The following is a 21,389-nucleotide window of genomic DNA, read 5'->3' on the forward strand; positions in this document are numbered from 1 at the left end:
CTTTGTCTCTAGTCTCTGAAATATGTTCATAATTAAGAGTACTTGATATTAAAGTAGCTACCCCTCTTTTGTGACTCAATTTATATGATGAATAAAATACATGCTTAAAGCCCATTCTTTTTAATTTTCCATGTTCAGATTGGCTCATATGTGTTTCCTGGAGGAAAGCTATTTGTGCCCTCTTTTTTCAATTTAGACATAATCTTATTTCTTTTAATTGGATTCAAAACCCCATTAACATTATATGAAATTATTTTTACCAATTCAGTTTGCATTTTTCTCTAGTAGAAAAAAAAACTCTCCTTTTCTAACCAAACAGTAAGCCATCCCTTCTCAACAGTAAACCAAGACATATAACCACACCCTAGACATTTTTGAACGTGCAACATTTGAAAATTTTTCTTGACTTCCCACAGAGAGGCCTGAGCACCGACCCGCCTCAGTTCAGAGGGATAACCTCTATCTTCACCCTGTGTTAGAGGGCCCTCAGCAGTTTGAATAATCATAGAGAATTTTCTCCTATTTATGTCTTGACCATATTGCTATCATTCAAGTTATTCCGTCTAGCTTATTTTCAGTTACCAGTTTTCATTTTACCTTTAAGTCCGATTTACTCTTTTCAGTCATTTCTCTTAATTAATCTGTGTTCTCTGTACATTCGCGTCTGAATATTTGCAGCTTTTCCTTGTAGTTTGACACTCTGGTTCGTGTGGAGCGTCCTCGCCCCACTAACTGCCACGACTTCTGCCGAATTCTCTCCAGTAGCGACTCCGGTTGGGTGATAACTTTAATAGGTAGTCCCCGGTCCGCCAGGTCCAACGTTGCCTCCTCCACCGTAGCGTAAGTTTTTGTCCCTTCGTCGTAAAAGACTCTCAGCCAAGCTGGATACAGGGTCTGGAATTTGATGTTGTTTTCCTTCAGGACTCTCCGTGTTTCCGTATATTCCTTCCGTCTGGCAAGAATCCCCGGTGCGTAGTCGTGGTCTAAACTGATTTTACAGTTGTTCCACATGAAACCTTTCTTTTGCCATGCCCTTTTAAGCACCTCTTCCTTCGTTCTGTGACTGAGAAATCTGACCAGAATCGATCTGGGCTGGGCGCCTGCTGGAGGCTCTGGTGCCAACACGCGGTGAGGTCTTTCTATCTGTAGGTCTTTTGCGGCCGGTATATCAAGGTTCTCTCTAAGTAGCTTCTCCACGAAGGGAATCATCAATCCGGGTTTACCTTCAGTTCCTTTGGGAACTCCGTAAATCCTCACATTTTCCCTTCTCGAGCGGCCTTCTTGATCTATTAGTTTCCACTGGAGCTGGAGCTATCACCTCCTCTGCATTTTGTAGCTTCTCTTCAATTCCAACAATCCTCGCTTTGGCTTCATCTATCCGCGAGTTAGTTTTTACTATTTCTCCTTTAATATCTTCCAGATGGTTGCTGTTACCTTGTCCGAACTCGCGAATCTCTCCGAGAATCAAGGACAGAGTCACCGATTCCCCCTCATTATCTCCGTCCTGGCTTGCTGTGGAGGAGCTAGGCCCGTCGCCTTGCTGCGTCTCTTTATGTTTATCAGCCTTCGGAGCGGACTTTTTAATCTTGTTCTTAGACATCATCCTTGCCCCTTTTATTAATATAGTTATGCAATATTAAGTATTTGTCTAAATTCGATTATGGGGCAGTTTACCTTCTTTTTTGTCGAGAGACCTTTTTCTTACGCTGCCATTCCCTTGATGACCCGGAAGTCCTCCGTTACGGTCCCACTTCCAGCACCTTTCTGTATACATGTCCTTGAAGGTGGGTAGGCTGGTGCCAGTGATGCATTGGGCAGCTCTGACTATCTGTTGTAGAGCCTCAGTACTTGACATGTACCAGAATTTCATTTGGAGCAGATTTTGAAGTGAGCAGAGTGGAAAAGCAAAGGGAGCTTGGGGATGCAGAGAGAGAGAGAATGCGGTAATAGAGAGCAACAGACTAACTTGATAATTCTTTCGTGGGCCTACAAAACCTGGCTCTTCCCATCAGAGGAGGCTATGCAGCATCCACATCAGGACCACCAGACTCAAAAACAGCTGTAAGGCTGATCAACACCTCCACCCACTAACCCACCCCATCACACCCCCAATCACCACTATTTTATCATTTCCTGTCAGAGCCACTTTATGTACAATCAATCTATGTACAGAAGCTATCTTACGTATTTATACCTACTGTTTTTTATTACTATTGTGTTCTTTATCTTATTTTGTTTTTTTTGGTGCTGTACCAGATCCAAAGTAACAATTATTTTGTTCTCCTTTACACTTGTGTACTGGAAATAACATTAAACAATTTTGAATGTTCCTCCCTAAGCCATGACATTACCTTGTGTTTCCAGGAGATTGTGCACCACTTCTTCAAGACCGACCAGGTAGATAAACTCATTATTAGCAGCGCTTGGTAAGAAGTTCAGCTCTGGGGCTGGAGGTTTGGGCGGTGGAATTTCCAGCAACGTTTTCTCCAGCTGCTTGCGGAGAGCAAGCTTGGCCGCAGCCTGTCGGCTGGCCGGTGACTCATTGGAGTTGACAACCGATACTGCAGTATTGCTGCTAGCATTCGACTGAGCAGAGTTCAAAGATGAGGCTTTCATTGTATTTGAAGCCTGCAAAACAATTAAAGAAATCTAGTGTGGAAGAAACAGACAATAGCAGTAAATTGAAGCAGACAAGAGCTCTTTGTCATTAAATAACACAAAGGCATAATATTTACTTCTGGAAGCATACTCTGTCAATGGCACCAGTTCCAATATAGTCCTATCAACCTTCAGCTGCCGTAAGAACTGTGAAATAATTCCAGGAAGGTAGATATCATGAACAAAGCCAGCATTTATCGTCTGTAGGGCATGTCACAACTTTTACACATTTGTGCACGTCCGAGTGCAAGCATGAGTGTGAATGTGAGCAAGAGTAAGAATGTGTGTTCATTCCAATGTTCCTCATTAACTTATCATCACAGCAAGTTGGTCTCACCCTATATATTCTTAGTCCTATCCATCTCTCCCCCATCCTCTCTGCAGCTTAACCCTAACCTGCTTCTTCTTCCAAGTTCTAATTAAGAATCTTCAACTGGAAGTAAATGATGCCTGATAGTAATTTTTGTTCAATTAGTGAGTTGAGGGGGCATGAAGCTGGAGGCTGAGATCTTCAGAGACTCCAATGTGAAAGTGCACTGAAAGAAACAAGACTGGATATAGTAGTCAAAAATCTTCTCCCAGCTGAGGCAGCAGACATGGACTCAAGCAAATCTCTATTTAGTGCAGTAGGAGGCACCCTTTTAATATCTGGCACAGGTAAAGCTGTCAAGGTGTGAGTGATTAATGGAGCTGTAGGTATGATCTGCTATAGGACAAGTTGGAGGAGTTAAGTGACCTGCTTATGATACTACGTACTTGAAATTCAAGGATTGTAATCATAGTATGTTATGTTGCAGCTTTTTACAACACTGGTTAGGCTGCATTTGTGGAGTAATGCGTACAGATCTTTTCACCACACTACGGGAAGGATGTGGTTGTGGAATGTGGCAGGATAGCACAGTTGCAGATTGGCAGGTATGCTGTTGTAGGCCAAGGATACACAGAGTATCGAAAGGACAGGCAGGAAAACAGTTGGCGGCATGGCTCTGTTGGTAAAAAATGAAATCAAATCATAAGAGAGAGGTGACAGAGGGTTGGAAGGTGTTGAATCGTTGTGGATAGATCAAAAGGAACTACAAGGCTCAAAAGACCCTGATGAGAGTTGTACACAGACCCCCAAACACCAGGAAGGATGATGCCTACAAATTACAATGGGAGCTAGCAAGGCAAAGTTACAATAGTCATGGGGAACATCAACATGCAGGTAGATTGGGAAAATCAGGTTGGTGCTGGATTACAAGAGGGGGAATGGCTATTTAGAGCAGCTTGTGGTTGCGCCTATTGGAGTTCCACCTGTTCCAGATTGGATGTTGTGCAATGAACCAGAATTGATTAGAGAGCTTAAATTAAAAGAACCCTTAGGGAAAATGATCATAATATGATCAAATCTACCCTGAAATCTGAGGAGAAGCTGAAGTCAGGTGTATCAGAATTACAGTGGAGTAAAGTGAATTACAGAGGCACGAGAGAAGAGTTGGCCAGAATTGATTGGAAAAGAACATTAGCAGGGATGATAGCAGAACAGCAATGGCTGAAATTTCTGGAACCAATTCGGAAGGCACAAGATATATACATCCCAAAGAGGAAGAAGTATTCTAAAGGAAAGATGAAACAACCATGGCTAACAAGAGTAACCAAAGCTAACATAAAAGCCAAAGAGAGGGCATATAACAGAGCAAAATTAGGTGGGAGGTTAGAGGATTGGGAAGCTTTCAAATACCAACAGAAGGCAACTAAAAAAAGTAATAAAGTAAGTAACAAAGTAGCAGATATAATACAGTATCAGGAAGTGTATGATAATACACTTTGGTAGAAGAAATCAAAGAGTTGATTATTTTCTAAACAGAGAGAAAATACGGAAAAGCTGAGACACAATGGGACTTGGAAATCCTTGTGCAGGATTCCCTAAAGGTTAATTTGCAGGTTGAGTCTGTGGTGAGGAAGGCAAATGCAATGTTAGCATTCATTTCAAGAGGACTAAAATATAAAAGCAAGGATACAATGTTGAAACTTTATTAAGCAATGATGAGGCCTCACTTGGGAGTATAGTGAGCAAGTTTGGGCCTCTTAACTTAGACAAGGCGTGCTGAAGAGGGTTCAAAGGAGGTTCACAAAAATTATTTCAGGATTGAATGGCTTGTCATATCAAGAGTGTCTGATGCCTTTGGGCCTGTATTCACTAGTGTTCAGAAGAAAGAAGGGTGACCTCATTAATATCTATAGAATGGTGAAAAGCCTTGATAGAGTGGATGTGGAGAGGATGTTTCCTATGGTGGGAGAGTGTAAGACCAGAGGACACAGCCTCAGAATAGATGGGTGTCCTTTTAGAACGGAGATGAGGAGGAATTTCTTTAGCCAGAGAGTGGTGAATCTGTGGAATTGCTTGCCACAGGTGGCTGTGGAGGCCAAGCATTAATGTATATTTAAGGAGGAGGCTGTTAGTTTCTTGATTGGTCAGGGGCATGAAGGGATATGGGCAGAAGGCAGGAGATTGAGGCTGAGAGGAAAAGTGGATCAGTCATGATGAAATGGCAGAGCACTCAATGGGCCAAACGGCTTAATTCTACTCCTATATCTTATAATGGACATGTTGGCCACACAGCCTGTTTCTCAATGGTGCTGTGAAGCTTTACTGTACCAGATTCTGTTTACTTTGAGCTAATGATACATGAAGACCGTGGTATATTCCACAACACAGCAATAATGTCCTTAAGCACAGAACGTTCGAGCTTCCACAGTGGAGTAAATAATCAGCACGTACATTCCAGCTCCTACTTCACTTCACTCTTCCTCTCAGCCCACAACTCTTACACTCCTTCTATAACAGTGCATCATGCCACCCCGGCCCGAGAACCCCACCCACCCCGCTCTGACCACTGGAGGACCTGGCTCCCCTCGAGCAGCAGCTTACCTGTGGAATGTTGACGAGCAGGCTGGTGTTGGGGACGTTGGCCACACGGATCAGTCCCTGCTGTAGAACCCTCTGGCCCTGGATGTGTACAGTATTAGGCACCGATGCCCTGGGAGCCAGTAACAGTGGAGGTGGGGCAGTGCTGCCGTGTGGTCTGATGGTGTGGATTTGCTGAGAAACAGACATCGGCTAACAGAGTAAGACAATGACGGACGGAGTGCATGAATGGGTGGGGGGAGTGAAATGATAGCAAGGCAGAGATAAAAGGGAATGATTATTCAGTATTCCTGCAATATACATTCCAAAACAGTGTAGCCAATGGGGGGTGGGAGACGGAGAGTGGAATGAAAGCTGGGGAACGGAGTGGTGAGAGATGGGGGGGGGGATGTGAGAGAGGGGGCTGAGAGGGGTCAATTATTCTCCCACCCACTGCATTCACACATGCACACCCAACCATAAGTAACTTGAGCAAGTTCATTATGTACCTCACACAGAATTTCATAGTAACACTGATGCTATCATAACACCAGCAGCTCTCTAGGTTCTTGAGATCATTTCACACACTGCAAACATACAGCTTAAGATGTAGGTATAGAGGGGCAACTGCATAGGATTAGAAAAAGCTGCAGCAAGTTGTAAACTCAGTCAGTTCCATCATAGACATTAGCTCTCCCAGCATCAAGAAAATCTTCAAAAGGCAATGGCTCAAAAAGGTGGCATCTATTGTTAAGGACCCCCATCACCCAGGAGATGCCCTCTTCTCATTGCTACCATCAAGGAGATACAGGAGCCTGAAGACACACACTCAACATATCAGGAATAGCTTCTTCCCCTCCACCATCAGATTTCTGAATGGACAATAAACCATGTACACCACCTCACTATTTTTTGCACTATGTATTTTTTCTTAAATAGGCATCCGTTAGTCTCATGAGACTGTGGATTTGCGCCTTGGAAGGTTTCCAGGGCGCAGGCCTCAGGAAGGTTGTATGGAAGACCAGCAGTTGCCTATGCTGTAAGATATTTGCATTAACAAGTGTACAGGACTACCTAATAAAGAGCCAATGAGTGAGTGTGAAAGTGTGTGTATTCATTCTTATTGTAATTTATAGTAATTTTCAGATATTTCACTCCACTGTTGCTGCAAGACAACAAATTTCACAACATATATCAGTAATAATAAACTGATTTTGCTGGACACATTTCTCCATTGAACGGTGTAAGATTTGGATGTTGTGCATCCGTCCCAGTCAGACACTTACCTGAGCTCCTCTCACTAATGGTGGCATCACGATCTGTGGGTTCTGCTGAGAACCAAGTTTTGAGGCCCCCTGTTGACCCCCACGAACCAAAGGCGGTGGAATTACTGTTCCCACTGCACGTGTAGTGGTTACCTGCAAGACAGGTGGACACCTTTAGAAAGAGGTTCTAACTACAACAAGCTATTGTACCGCTGCCAATATTTCCCACCTTGCCAGGGTGTACCAGGATTCAAAGTTTAGGGACACCATTCACCCTCTGCACTTTCCCCAAGGAGCCTTTATTGATGTTTTAGGCTGGACACTGAGTGACAATAAATTCCTAATGCGCCTTCCTCACATTTCAGCCCATTTAAACTCTGGCCTAATGACAATATACTCAGAACCACATTCTGCCAGAGTACCATTAAGATTACCCTGACCAGTTACATCATGATCTGGTGTGGGAAATGCAAAGCATCAGATCACAACAGATAGCGAGGACTGCTGAAGACACCATCAGGGTCTCTCTCACTCCCCTCAGGACATACATTAGAAGCGCTGCACACGCAGTGCCTTCAGCATTGTCAAAGACTCCTCCCATGCTTCCCACAATCTCTGAACTCCTGCTATCAGTACTACAGATTAAGAACCAGAACTGTCAGGCTGGGTAACAACTTCTTCCCCCAGGTTGTTAGACTTCTGAGCACGCTGCACACACGTATACCCAGCCTGAATGTCCTTGCTGCCTCTCGCTCCCCCACTTCCCAACTCAGACACACTCTCATCCTGCACTGGTCACTTTTTACCTTTCACTGACGCTCCTTCACACATTTATATGACTGCTTGTTTTATTGTAATGGAGTCAGTAACATGATACTGTCAACTGTTAATCCAGAACATACCACTCAGGGACTTGTGTTATATTATTTTGTGACTGTATGTGCTGGTCTGTAACTATACGTGCTGTGACTCTGCTTACTGTGTTTTGCACCTTGGCCCCAGAGGGACAATGTTTTGTTTAGCTGTAGTTCAAGTTGAAGTTTAATTGTCATTCAACCATACCTATGAATACAGCCAAATGAAACAGCATTCCTCTGGGTCAAGGTGCAAAACATGGTACTGACAATCACACACAGCACAAGGTACCTATAACACATATAAGATAGCAGTAAACATACAGTCACACAAAAAAATTATATAGACCAAGTTCCTGAGTGTCATGTCCTATAGGTTGCTAGTGACTGGCTGTTGTCAGCAAAAACAAGCCTGTACCAAGACCAAGCCTGCGGCAAGAACAAAATCCAGCTTGTCTTCCACAGAGCAAACACTAGCAAAACAAAGATTCCCCTCAACTCTGTTCTAAATGGACGTGCTTTTATTCTCAGGCTGTACAACCTGGTCTGAAACTCCCCCACTTTTGGAAACATCCTCTCCACGTCCACTCTATCTAAGCCTTTTAATATTCAGTAGGTTTCAATAGATCCTCCATCATTCTTCTAAACTGCAGTGAATACAGCCCAGAACCATCAAACACTCCTCATATTTAACCCCTTTCATCCCTGGAAACCTGCTCTGGACTAAAAACATGCTAAATTTGTTAAATCCAGAAAAATTATACCAGTGCCCAAAAAGAGCAGCACAAGCTGCCTTAACAACTATTGTCCAGTAGCACTCACATCTACAGTGATGAAATGCTTTGAGGGGTTGGTCATGGCTATAATCAACACCTATCTCAGGAAGGACCTGGACTCATTGCAATTTGCCTATCGCCACAACTGGTCTGCAGCAGTCACAATCTCAATGGCTCTTCACGTGGCTTTGGATCACCTGGACAATACAAATACCTATGTCAGGAAGCTGTTTGTTAACTAGAGCTCAATGCTTAACACCATCATTCTTACAGTCTTGATTGAAAAGCTACAGAACCTAGGCCTCTGTATCTCCCTCTGCAACTGGATCCTCCACTTCCTAATTGGAAAACCACAATCTGTGTGGATTGCTAATAACATCACAACCTTGCTGGCAATCAACACTGTTGCACCACAGGGATGTGTGTGTAGTCCACTGCTCTACTCTCTCTACCCCGATGATTGTGTGGTTAGGCATTGCTCAAATACCATCTATAAATTTGCTGATGATACAACCACTGATGACAGAATTTCAGATGGTGACGAAAGGGCGTACAGGGGCGAGATACACCAGTTAGTTGAGTGGTGTCGGAGCGACAACTGAGCACTCAACGTCAGCAAATCCAAAATGCTGATTGTGAATTTCAGACAGGGTAAGACAAAGGAACACAAATGAATCCTCATAGAGGGATCAGAAGTAGAGAAGGTGAGCAACTTCAATTTCCTGGGTGTCAATATCTCTGAGGACCTCACCTGGATGCAACATATTGACGCAGCTACAAAGAAGGTAAGACGGTGGGTATATTTCATTCAGAGATTTGATTTGTCAACTAAAACACTTGAAAACTTATACAAATGTACTGTGGAGAGTAATGGAGAGTATTCTGATCGGCTGTATCACTGTCTGCTATGGCAGAGGGCAGTGGCACGAGATCGAAAGAAGGCGGTGTCCATCGTTAAGGACCCCCACCACCCAGGGCATACCCTTTTCTCAATGTTACCATCAGGTAGGAGGTACAGAGCCTGAAGACACACACTTAGTGATTCAGGAACAGCTTCTTCCCCTCTGCCATCTGATTTCTCAATGGACATTAAGCCCATGAACACTACCTCACTAGTTTTTTGTAATACTTATTTTAACTTAACTACTTAAAACACACACACACTTACTGTAATTCAGTTTTTTCCCCTCTATGTTTATCTTGCATCTCACTATACTGCTGCCACAAAGTGAACAAATTTCAGGACATATGAAGGTGTTATTCAACCCAACTCTGATTCCGAAAAAGTCCCACGAAGATAGAAGTGCTGTGCTCAGGCATTAATAATCCTGCAAGTGCTGAGTTACCTACACTTCCTGGAGCCTCACTAGCAAATGTACATACTTATTTGTAACCTTTATCAGTTTTGTGATACTGTACTGCAGTCACAAAGTAATAGTTTTCACCCAATTCTGAATTTGTAACCCTAGTCATACCTCCCACACCCCTACACAGGCAATGCAATACTTTAGAATTGTCATCACTATTAAGGCCACAAAGGAGAGCAGCAAAGTCCTGTGAATAGCAAGGAAGCAAAGGGTTAACTAATCCTGATTAGCATTTCTTAATAAATATAATCCAGGTCAGGAACAAAATGCCTCTTGCGATATCTTGTACCCCCATATGAGGGTGACAGAGCTTGTGTGTTTAACATCAGCGGTACCCAACTACCGGGCTGAGAGGAAACGATATGAGTCAGCTGCACCTTTCCTCATTCCCTGTCACGCACTGTTGAACTTGAACATAGGGTTGCCAACTGTCCCGTATTTGCCGAGACATCCCGTATATTGGGTTAAATTGGTTTGTCCCATACAGGACCGCCCTTGTCCCGTATTTCCCCTCTAAGGCACAGCGTTCCTATGAAACCTTTCATGCCGAAATGGCGTAAAATGAAGAAGCAATTACCATTAATTTATATGGGAAAAATTTTTGAGCGTTCCCAGCCCCAAAAAATAACCTACCAAATCAGACCAAATAACACATAAAACCTAAAATAACTCTAACATATAGTAAAAGCATTAATGATATGATAAATACACAGCCTATATAAAGTAAAAATAATATATGTACAGTGCAGTCGGAAAGATTTAGCCAAAACCGAGTTGTGGAAAAAAAAAATCAGCACAAATGCGCATGCGCACACAGGTGCTCGCGCAAGGCTTCATGGTCATGGTAGTCTTTCTCTGGGTAAACACAATTGTCAACAAACACAAAAAATGCTGGTGAATGCAGCAGGCCAGGCAGCATCTATAGGAAGAGGTACAGTTGACATTTCGGGCTGGGACCCTTGGTCAGGATTTGACTGCTACTTTTGTCCCTTATTTGGGAGTGAGAAAGTTGGCAACCCTAACTGTAAAAGACACGTTGAGGTGAGTTTAACCCTACTTGAACACCACCCCCCCACCACCGGTTGGTCGGCCGGTCCACAAGAATATTGTCAATATTAAACTGGTCCGCGGTGCAAAAAAGGTTGGGGACCCCTGTTTAACATTACCACAAACAACCTAAGATTGATCTGTCAGCATCATGCATGGGTGTAACTCACGGGTGAGATGTCAGCATTAGAACAGTGCTCACAAATGCTGCAGGGACTCAGCAAGCCAGGCACAGGCAGCATCTATGGAAATGAATCAACAGTCGATGTTTTGAGCTGAGAGCCTTCATCGGGACTGGAAAGGAAGTGGGCAGAAGCCAGAATAAGAAGGTGGAGGAAGGGAGAGGTGGACAAGCTTTAAGGTGAGAGGTGAAGCCAGGTGGGTGTGGAGGGGAACGAAGTATGAAGCTGAGAGGTGATAGGTGGAAAATTCAAAGGACTGGAGAAGAAGGAATCTAATAGTAGAGGAGAGTGGACCATGGGAGAAAGAGAAGGTGGAGGGGCACCATGAGGAGGTGATAGACACGTGAGGAGAAGAGGTAACAGGCCAGAGTGGGGAATTGAAGCGGGGAGGGGAAAAAAATATAGGAAGTTAGAGAAATCAACATCCATGTCATCAGGTTGGAGACAATCCAGACGGAATAAGAGGTATAGCTCCCTTAACTTGAGAGTGGCTTCATCGAGGCAGAAGAAGAGGCCATGGACCAACATGTCGAAATGGGATTGGGGATGGGAATTGGAAGAGTTTTCTAGTTCAGCTGAGAGAATTTAATACTGATTTCATTAGATACAATCACAACCAAACTAGATATACTTTCAGTGGCAAAACAATTCAGGACTTGAGTAAGAATCGTAGCTGGACTCTTACTTCTAAAAGCAACGACAGATACTGAAACTCCACGAAATCCTCATTAATTCAGGAGCTTTCCAATAGCAATTTAAACCAGAAACATCCTTTTTTCTTATTTCACATAAAACCTTTTCTAGTTGGGCATACAGTTTTGGTCACCCCCATTATACGAAAAACATTGAGGCTTTGGAGGCGGGGCACACAAGGTTTACCCGAAAGCTGCCTGGATTAGAGGGCATGTACAATCTAAGGAGAGGTTGGACAAAATTAGGTTGCTTTCTCTGCAGTGGTGGAGACTGAGGGGAGATTTGATAGAGATTTAAGGTTATGAGAGGGATAGAGTAAACAGACAAGGTTTACCCCAGGGTTGAAATACCTAATACCAGAGTGCATGCATTTATGGAGACAGGGTATTTTTAAAGGAGGAGATGTGAGGGACACACTTTTTTTTAATACACAGAGTGGTTGGTGCCTGGAACGTGCTGCCTGGGTACTTTTGAGAGATGTTTAGAAAGGAACAAAAATGTGAGGGAAGTGGAAGGATGTCAACATTGTGTAGGCAGAAGGGTATTATTCAGTTGACTATTTGATTAATTTATTGACTAATTTTTTTGGCTTGGCACAACATTGTGGGACAAAGTGCCTGTTCCTGGGCTGTACTGTTCTACGTTCTGTATCCACTGACATGAGTCAGTTTAGTTCAGACTGGGGGGGGGGGGGGGGGCAGTTTTATACTTCAGGCTAACAGGCACTCGTGACAGATCCATTCCCCCGAAACACATCGTAAGGACCCTTGAAATTCTACAATTCAATCTTGCGTGGGACTGCCACTGATCCAAAACACTGATAGGATAGTGAAGCCAATGCTGCATCGTTAACTTCAACAATGACCACTTTTTACGTTCAGCAGCCCACTCTATTTCTTCTTCAGGCTGATGGGGCTTGTCAGCTGTGGCTGGCAGCTCATTTAGAAGGAAAACTCTCATCTCAAACTTCTGCTGCCTTGCAGCTATAACCACTCATGGGGAAGGCTTTGGGAGTAAACCCCAAAGAAAATCTGGAGCTGGAGTCCCTAAGGCAGGCCTACATTGAGTACAATACTGACTGGCAGCTCCTGTGATGCTGCTGGTGCTGAACTGTATTGGTCTCTGTCGTTCCATTGGATTCATCAGCTGTGTGTAGAGGGGGCGCCTGCTGCATGGACAACAGCTTGCTCTCCATTTCACACTGCCCTGGCTTGCCTATCGACTTGACAACTAGGAAGCAACATCCACTGTCGACCCCAACCCATGGAGGGCCACTCTATTTCTTGTGCCTCTCTGTCACATCGTGCATCCCAGTAATTCATTCCTAGGATCCTGTCCTTTGTTTTTATAAATTCGCTTTTGATGAATGAAAGGGAAATAGGTGCAGCCGTCAAGCTCTTTGTACTCTGCACAGTACAGCAGCCACCGCAGTGCAACAGCTGATATATTTATTAAACCCGCACACTGCCAAGTGGCAGCACATCTCTACCTTGGACTTTAATGATGGAGCTGGTGGAGCTTACAACCCTCTGCAGCCTCTTGATATCTTGCGCATTGGAGTACCCATAGCAGATAATGATGCAACCAGTGAGAATGCTTCATCTCTCGTCAGCTATTTTCTCAGGGAGAGAAACTGGGGGACACAACTCCCAAACCACAACTGCGACCTTGGAGCCAGGAAGCCATTCGGCTTCCTCCTCCCTCCCTGTATGGTACATTACCTAGTTGAAGGCCTCTAGCAATTGCTGTTCCTCTTATAAGACCACAAGCCATAGGAACAGAATTAGACCATTCAGCCCATCAAGCCTGCACCAGCTTTCCATGAATAATTTACTTCCCCATCAACCCCATTCTCCTGCCTTCTCCCCATAACTCTCGACACACTGACTGAAGAATCTATCAACCTCCGCTTCAAATATACTCAATAATTTGGCCTCCACAGCTGTCTGTGGCAATGAATTTCACAGATTCACTACCCTCTGGCTATATGGGCTTGCCTCAATTCTGGGTTGTGCCCTCTGGTCATAGACGCTCCCAAAATAGGAAACATCCTCACCACGTCCACTCTAACTAGGCCTTTCAATATTCCATAAGTATCAATGAAATCCCCCACTCATCTTTTTAAACTCCAGTGAAAACAGGCCCAGAGCCATCTGAATCTCCTCATATGTTAACCCTTTCAATCCTGAAATCATTCTCATGAACCTCCTCTGAACCCTCTCCAGTGCCAGTGCATCTATTCTCAGATAAGGGGATCAAAACTGCTCATAATACTCCGACTGCAGTCTGACCAATAACTTATAAAGCAATGTCTTATGTTCTTGCTGTAGAGACTTTTACAGCCCCATTACCTGAATTCTTGCAACAGGGGAAGTTATTTTCAACCCAGGAAAAAAAGAGTTTACCGCCTAACAGCTTTTCCCAGCCCAGACCCACTGCAGGTCCATGGTGGTAAAGCCCTCACCATCAATGAGCACATCTACATGGAGCGCTGTCGCAGGAAAGCAGCATGCATCATCAAGGACCCCCACCATCCTGAGTGCTGAGACACTCAGGTGGCCAAAAAGATGGTGAAGAACACTTGTCAAATGTTGAATTTTCACCATTTCAGTGTTTTCGTCCTGCAGTAGATACATACTGATGCATACTGTAGAATTTTAAAGATCCACCATCTCACACATCCCCATTTACTAGGGTTGAACAAAGTACACTGCAATACCTGCTGTACCCACCCCTCCATACCCCAACCATCACTACTTAACCATTCAACACACATCAAAGTTGCTGGTGAACGCAGCAGGCCAGGCAGCATCTGTAGGAAGAGGTGCAGTCGACGTTTCAGGCCGAGACCCTTCGTCAGGACTAACTGAAGGAAGATTTCCTGTTAGAGTAGACACTCCAGTGCCTAGAGTCATTTAATGGACATACAGTCCATTTATATATGTTACATATTTATATTCATTAAGTTTTTTTGAGCTGTATCAGATCCACAGTAACAATTATTTTGTTCTCCTTTCCACGTGTGTACTTTTCTTCCACAATTTTGGAGATAGTGATCACAATTCTATCTCCTTTACCACAGCATTGGACAGGGATAGGAACAGACAAGTTAGGGAAACGTTTAATTGGAGTAAGGAGAAATATGAGGCTATCAGGCAGGAACTTGGAAGCATTAATTGGAAACAGATGTTCTCAGGGAAACATACAGAAGAAATATGGCAAATGCTCAGGGGATATTTGCGTGGGGTTCTGCGTAGATACGTTCTAATGAGACAGGGAAAGGACGGCAATGTACAGGAACCGTGGTGTATAAAGGCTGTTGTAAATCAAGTCAAGAAGAAAAGAAGAGTTTACAAAAGGTTCAAAAAACTAGCTAATGATAGAGATTTAGAAGATTATAAGGGTAGCAGGAAGGAGCTAAAGAATGAAATTAGGAGAGCCAGAAGGGGCTATGAAAAGGCCTTGGCAGACAGGATTAAGGAAAACTCCAAGGCATTCTACAAGTATGTGAAGAGCAAGAGGATAAGACGTGAGAGATAGGACCAATCAAGTGTGACAGTGGAAAAGTGTGTATGGAACCAGAGGAAATAGCGGAGGTACTTGATGGATACTTTGCTTCAGTATTCACTACGGAAAAGGATCTTGGCGATCGTAGGGATGACTTACAGTGGACTGAAAAGCTTGAGCATGTAGATATTAAGGAAGAGGATGTGCTGGAGCTTTTGGAAAGCATCAAGTTGGATAAGTCACTGGGACCAGACAGGATGTACCCCAGGCTTCTGTGGGAACCGAGGTAGGAGACTGCTGAGCCTCTGGTGATGATATTTGCATCATCAATGAGGACAGGAGAGGTTTGGGAGGATTGAAGAGTTGCAGACGTTGTTCCCTTATTCAAGAAGGGGAGTAGGGATAGCCCAGGAAATTACAGACCAGTGAGTCCTACTTTGGTGGTTGGTAAGTTGATGGAGAAGATCATGAGAGGCAGGATCTATGAACATCTGGGGAGGCATAATATGATTAGGAATAGTCAGCATGGCTTTGTCAAAGGCAGGTCGTGCCTTACGAGCCTGAATGAACTTTTTGAGGATGTGACTAAACACATTGAAGAAGGCAGAGCCAGAGATGTAGTTGATAAAGCATTTGATAAGGTACCCATGCAAGGCTTACTGAGAAAGTAAGGAGGCATGGGATCCAAGGGGACATTGCTTTGTGGATCCAGAACTGGCTTGCCCACAGAAGGCAAAGAGTGGTTGTAGACGGGTCATATTCTGCATGGAGGTTAGTGACCAGTGGTGTGCCTCAGGGATCTGTTCTGGGATCCCTACTCTTTGTGATTTTTATAAATGACCTGGATGAGGAAGTGGAGGGATGGGTCAGTAAATTTTCTGATGACACAAAGGTTGGGGGTGTTGTGGATAGTGTGGAGGGCTGTCAGAGGTTACAGCAGGACATTGATAGGATGCAAAACTGGGCTGAGAAGTGGCAGATGGAGTTTAACCCAGCTAAGTGTGAGGTGGTTCATTTTGGTAGGTCAAATATGATGGCAGAATATAGCATTAATGGTAAGACTCTTGGCAGTGTGGAGGATCAGAGGGATCTTGGGGTCCGAATCCATAGAACACACAAAGCTACTATGCAGGTTGACTCTGTGGTTAAGAAGGCATACAATGCATTGGCCTTCATCAATCGTGGGACTGAGCTTAAGAGCCGAGAGGTAATGTTGCAGCCATATAAGACCCTGGTCAGACCCCACTTGGGAGTACTGTGCTCAATTCTGGTTGCTTCACTACAGGAAGGACGTGGAAACCATAGAAAGGGTGCAGAGGAGATTTACAAAGATGTTGCCTGGATTGGGGAGCATGCATTATGAAAACAGGTTGAGTGAACTCGGCCTTTTCTCCTTAGAGCGATGGAGGATGAGAGGTGCCTGATAGAGGTGTACAAGATCATGAGAGGCATTGATCATGTGGATTGATCGGCATATTGGTCATGTGGTTCCATTGTTTAAAAAGGGTTCTAAGAGTAAACCTAGCAATTATCGGCCTCTAAGTTTGACATCAGTGGTGGGTAAATTAATGGAAAGTATTTTTAGAGATGGTACATATAATTATCTGGATAGACACAGATTGATAGCACAGGACAGTTAACATCTTAGTCCACGTGTATTTTGTAACTCTGGATAGACAGGGTCTGATTAGGAATAGTCAACATGGATCTGTACGTGAAAGGTCATGTTTGACAAATCTTATTGAATTTTTTGAAGAGCTTACTAGGAAAATTGACAAGGGTAAAGCAGTGGACGTTGTCTATATGGACTTCAGTAATGCCTTTGACAAGGTTCCACAGGAAAGGTTAGGAAGGTTCAATCATTAGGTATTAATATTGAAGTAGTAAAATGGATTCAACAGTGGCTGGATGGGAGATGCCAGAGAGTAGTGGTGGATAACTGTTTGCCAGGTTGGAGGCCGGTGACTAGTGGTGCGCCTCAGGGATCTGTACTGGGTCCAATGTTGTTTGTCATATACATTAATGATCTGGATGATGGGGTGGTTAATTGGATTAGTAAGTATGCAGATGATACTAAGATGGGTGGCATTGTGGATAATAAAGTAGGTTTTCAAAGCTTGCAGAGAGATTTGGGCTAGTTAGAAGAGTGGGTTGAAAGATGGCAGATGGAATTTAACGCTCTTAAATTCCACATTATATGTAACACCTCACTTTTATTGAATTTAATAAGAGTGAGGTGCGACATTTTGGTAGGACTAATCAAAATAGGACATACATGGTAAATGGTAGGGCATTGAGGAATGCTGTAGAACAGAGGGATCTAGGAATAATGGTGCACAGTTCGCTGAAGGTGGAATCTCATGTGGAGAGGGTGGTGAAGAAAGCTTTTGGTATGCTGGCCTTTATAAATCAAAGCATTGAGTATAGGAGTTGGGATGTAATGTTGAAATTGTACAAGGCATTGGTAAGGCCAAATTTGGAGTATCGTGTACAGTTCTGGTCACCGAATTATAGGAAAGATGTCAACAAAATAAGAGAGAGTACAGAGGAGATTTACTAGAATGTTACCTGGGTTTCAGCACCTAATTTACAGAGAAAGGTTGAATAAGTTAGGTCTTTATTCTTTGGAGCGTAGAAGGTTGAGGGGGGACTTGATAGAGGTATTTATAATTATGAGGGGGATAGATAGAGTTGACATGGATAGGCTTTTTCCATTGAGAGTAGGGGAGATTTAAACAAGAGGACATGAGTTGAGAGTTAAGGGGCAAAAGTTTAGGGATAACATGAGGGGGAACTTCTTTACTCAGACAATAGCAGCTGTGTGGAATGAGCTTCCAGTAGAAGTGGTAGAGGCAAGTTCGATTTTATGGACAGGAAAGGAATGGGGGGTTATGGGCTGAGTGCAGGTAGATGGGACTAGGTGAGAGTAAGCGTTCGGCACGGACTAGAAGGGCCGAGATGGCCTGTTTCCGTGCTGGAATTGTTATATGGACAGTCAGAGGCTTTTTCCCAGGGCTGAATTGCTGACATGAGAGGGCATAGTTTTAAAGTACTTAGAAGTAGGTACAGAGGAGATGTCAGGGTTAAGTTTTTTTTACACAGAGAGTGATGAGTGCATGGAATGGGCTGCCGGTGGTGGTGGTGGTGGAGGTGGAAACGATAGGGTCTTTTAAGAGACTCCTGGGTGGATACATGGAGCTTAGAAAAATAGAGGGCTATGGGTAAGCCTAGGTAGTACTAAGGTAAGGACAATTTTGGCACAACTTTGTGGGCCGAAAGGCCTGTATTGTGCTGCAGGTTTTCTATGTTTCTAATATTTGAAATTATATGTAGGGCTGCTATTAAGCTGAAATGCCATGAATACTTGAAGGAATCCTCTCAAGTTGATAGAATTTTAATAAGTTGGCCTTCAGATTACTACCAACCTGTACCCACCAGTTAAAGAGCTCAAAATTCAGTCTCCATTCAAGGTCCAAAATTAGAAGAGAATTGCATAGATCTCCACAATTCAATTAATTGCAACACCATGAAATTTGAGTTATAACACTGTTGATGCAACATATGCATGAAGGGGTGATGATGGCTTCCATTTTGTCTGAAGATTCTGGTGATTAGGCAATCTTCCAGTTTATGTTCAGCCTTGCAATGGCTGACTAATTTCTGCTATCTTTCTCGCGTCAATGGTGTTTGGAGGGGCCATTGCACACGACTGGAAAAAGCCACTGAAAGTTGCAAACTCAGCCAGCTCCATCATGGGCACCAGCCTCTCCAGCACTGAGGACATCTTCAGAAAGCAATGCCTCAAAAAGGCAACATCCATCATTAAGGTGCCCCATCACCCAGGACACGCCTTCTTCTCTGCTGCCATCAAAGTGGTGGTACAGGAGCCTGAAGGCACACACTCAACATTTCAGAACCAGCCATCGGATTTCTGAATGAATAATGAACCCATGAATATTATCTCTTTTTTTTTTGCTCGTTTTGCACTACTTTATTTTTTATATTTTCTCTTTGTAATTTAATAGTATTTTTATTATTATCATATATAACAATGCTGCTGCAAAAAAATAAATTTCACAACATATAAAAACTGGTGATATTAAACCTAATTCTGATTCAATGTCAGTTTTTGTTGTTAGACTAACATGCGCTGGGTCCTGCAATGCAAGCCCCTGACACTAAAGAGAAGTCTCCTTGCTCATCAACCCCATTTACCCTGACAGGAGTTCACCTTAATTGCAGCTCCCTTACACCACCACACCACCCCACCCCACCCATTCCCCAGCTTCAACACTCAATCCCAGATGCTGGCAAGGCCCCAGTTGCTACACTAACCTGGAAGTTGGGTTTGCCAGTGGGAACATGCAGCGTTCCCCGGACCAGCGGGGGTGGGGTGGCCAAGGCATTGCCTGTCGAGACAGCAGGCTGGGAAGAGATATTGGAAAGAAGCACAAACACACATGAGAAAGCCAAGGAGCAAAAAGAACACAAACACATTGCCTGTTTGAAGAGATATTCTGTTGAAATCACTCAAGTGCATCAGGCTGGATAGGTCAGTTGTTAAAAAAACAAATGTAATACATCTTCCAATCCAATCAGCATTCATCAACTTGAATCTTCCCAATTTCTCACCATCTCTACGGTCCCCTGCATCCAGATCAGCAGTATCAAAGTTGCCAAGCAAGTTGACTGGGTGGTTAAGAAGGTGTATGGGTATGTTGGCCTGCAATACTCGTGGAATTGAGCTCAAGAGCCACGAGGTAATGTCACAGCTCCTTAAAACTCTGCACACACCCAACCACAACTGCTTTATCATTTCCTATTAGTCACCTTACATTCAGACACTCCTGAGCTTAGCATCACTTTATGCACATACAATCAGTATGTGTATATAAGCTATCTTATGTATTTATACAGTTATTTGTGTTTTTTAAAATTGTTATTTCAGCTTTTTTGTGTTCCGTTGGATCTGAAATAATTAGTTTGTTCTCCTTTGTACTTATGTACTGGAAATAACATTAAATAATCTTGAATCTTAGACTACATTTGGTGTATCGTGTTCAGTTATAGTCACCTCATTATAAGAAGGACGTGGAAGTTTTAGAGAGGGTGCAGAGGAGATTTACCAGGATGCTGTCTGGATTAGAGCGCATTTCTTTTGAGGATAGGCTGAACAAACTAGGGATTTTCTCTTTGGAGAGAGGGAGGATGAGAGGTGACTTGATAGAGGTGTACAAGACGATAAGGGGCATTGGCAGTATGGACAGCCACTTTTTCCCAGGACAGAAATGGCTAATACATGAGAAAAAATAATAACATGATTGGTGGAAAATATAGGGCGATGTCAGAGGTAGGGTTTTACACAGAGAGTAGTGGGTGCGTTGAAAGTGCTGCCAGGGTGATAGAAAAACATGGAAAACCTACTGCATATTACAGGCCCTTCGGCCCACAATGCTGTGCCAAACATGTACTTACTTTAGAAATTACCTAGGGTTACCCATAGCCTTTATTTTTTAAGCTATCTTAAAAGACCCTGTTGTATCTGCCTCCACCACCATCACAGGCAGCCCATTCCATGCACTCACCACTCTTAGACAGGCACATGGATGACAGAAAAATGGAGGGTTATGTGGGAGGAAAGAGTTAGAGTTAGATTGATCTTGGAGTTGGCTAAAAGGTTGGCACATCGGGGCCAAATGGCCTGTACTGTGCTGTTCTATGTTCTAAGTTGTCCTCAGGTCTGAAGGATTGTATCTGAGAACAGTAAATCATTTCCCCTTGCTGAAACTGGATTAAATGCCGATCCTAAAGTGAGGACACTGGTCCTGTTCACTGTACCACACAGAACCTCCAGACCTTGATCCATCATTTTCAGCTGTCCACCATCTTTCTTTCCTCACTGGACACTACCTCCACCAGCACTCAGAAGAGAGCGAGGTCACATCTGCTTGGCCTAACTTAGTTACCCATTCACTAATGGCATGAACATTGACTTCTCTAACTTCCGCTAATGCTTCACCTCCCCCTCATACCCCATCCGTCATTTATATACACACATTCTTTCTCTCACTCTCCTTTTTCACCCTCTGTCCCTCTGACTATACCCCTTGCCCATCCTCTGGTTCTCCCCCCGCACCTTTTCCTTCTCCCTAG

The 21,389-nt window shown here is 43.6% G+C and overlaps 1 protein-coding gene across 11 annotated transcripts in view; it reads right to left on the bottom strand.

The window, feature by feature from the left end:
• The window catches only part of gatad2ab (GATA zinc finger domain containing 2Ab), a 208,947-nt gene that overhangs the window by 28,366 nt on the left and 159,192 nt on the right, over positions 1-21,389 (bottom strand). For 5 of the 11 annotated variants that reach the window (XM_072243986.1, XM_072243987.1, XM_072243988.1 and 2 more), the window contains 4 exons: positions 19,572-19,661; positions 6,832-6,963; positions 5,570-5,758; positions 2,352-2,628 (listed from right to left, as the gene is read on the bottom strand). In XM_072243986.1, the coding sequence (XP_072100087.1) occupies positions 2,352-2,628; positions 5,570-5,758; positions 6,832-6,963; positions 19,572-19,661 (688 nt within the window). The remainder of the gene's footprint in view (positions 1-2,351; positions 2,629-5,569; positions 5,759-6,831; positions 6,964-19,571; positions 19,662-21,389) is intronic. The other 6 variants (XM_072243979.1, XM_072243980.1, XM_072243984.1 and 3 more) reach the window with 3 other exon arrangements.

Source organism: Mobula birostris, chromosome 26 (assembly GCF_030028105.1).
Source record: "Mobula birostris isolate sMobBir1 chromosome 26, sMobBir1.hap1, whole genome shotgun sequence".
Classification (NCBI taxonomy): domain Eukaryota; kingdom Metazoa; phylum Chordata; class Chondrichthyes; order Myliobatiformes; family Myliobatidae; genus Mobula; species Mobula birostris.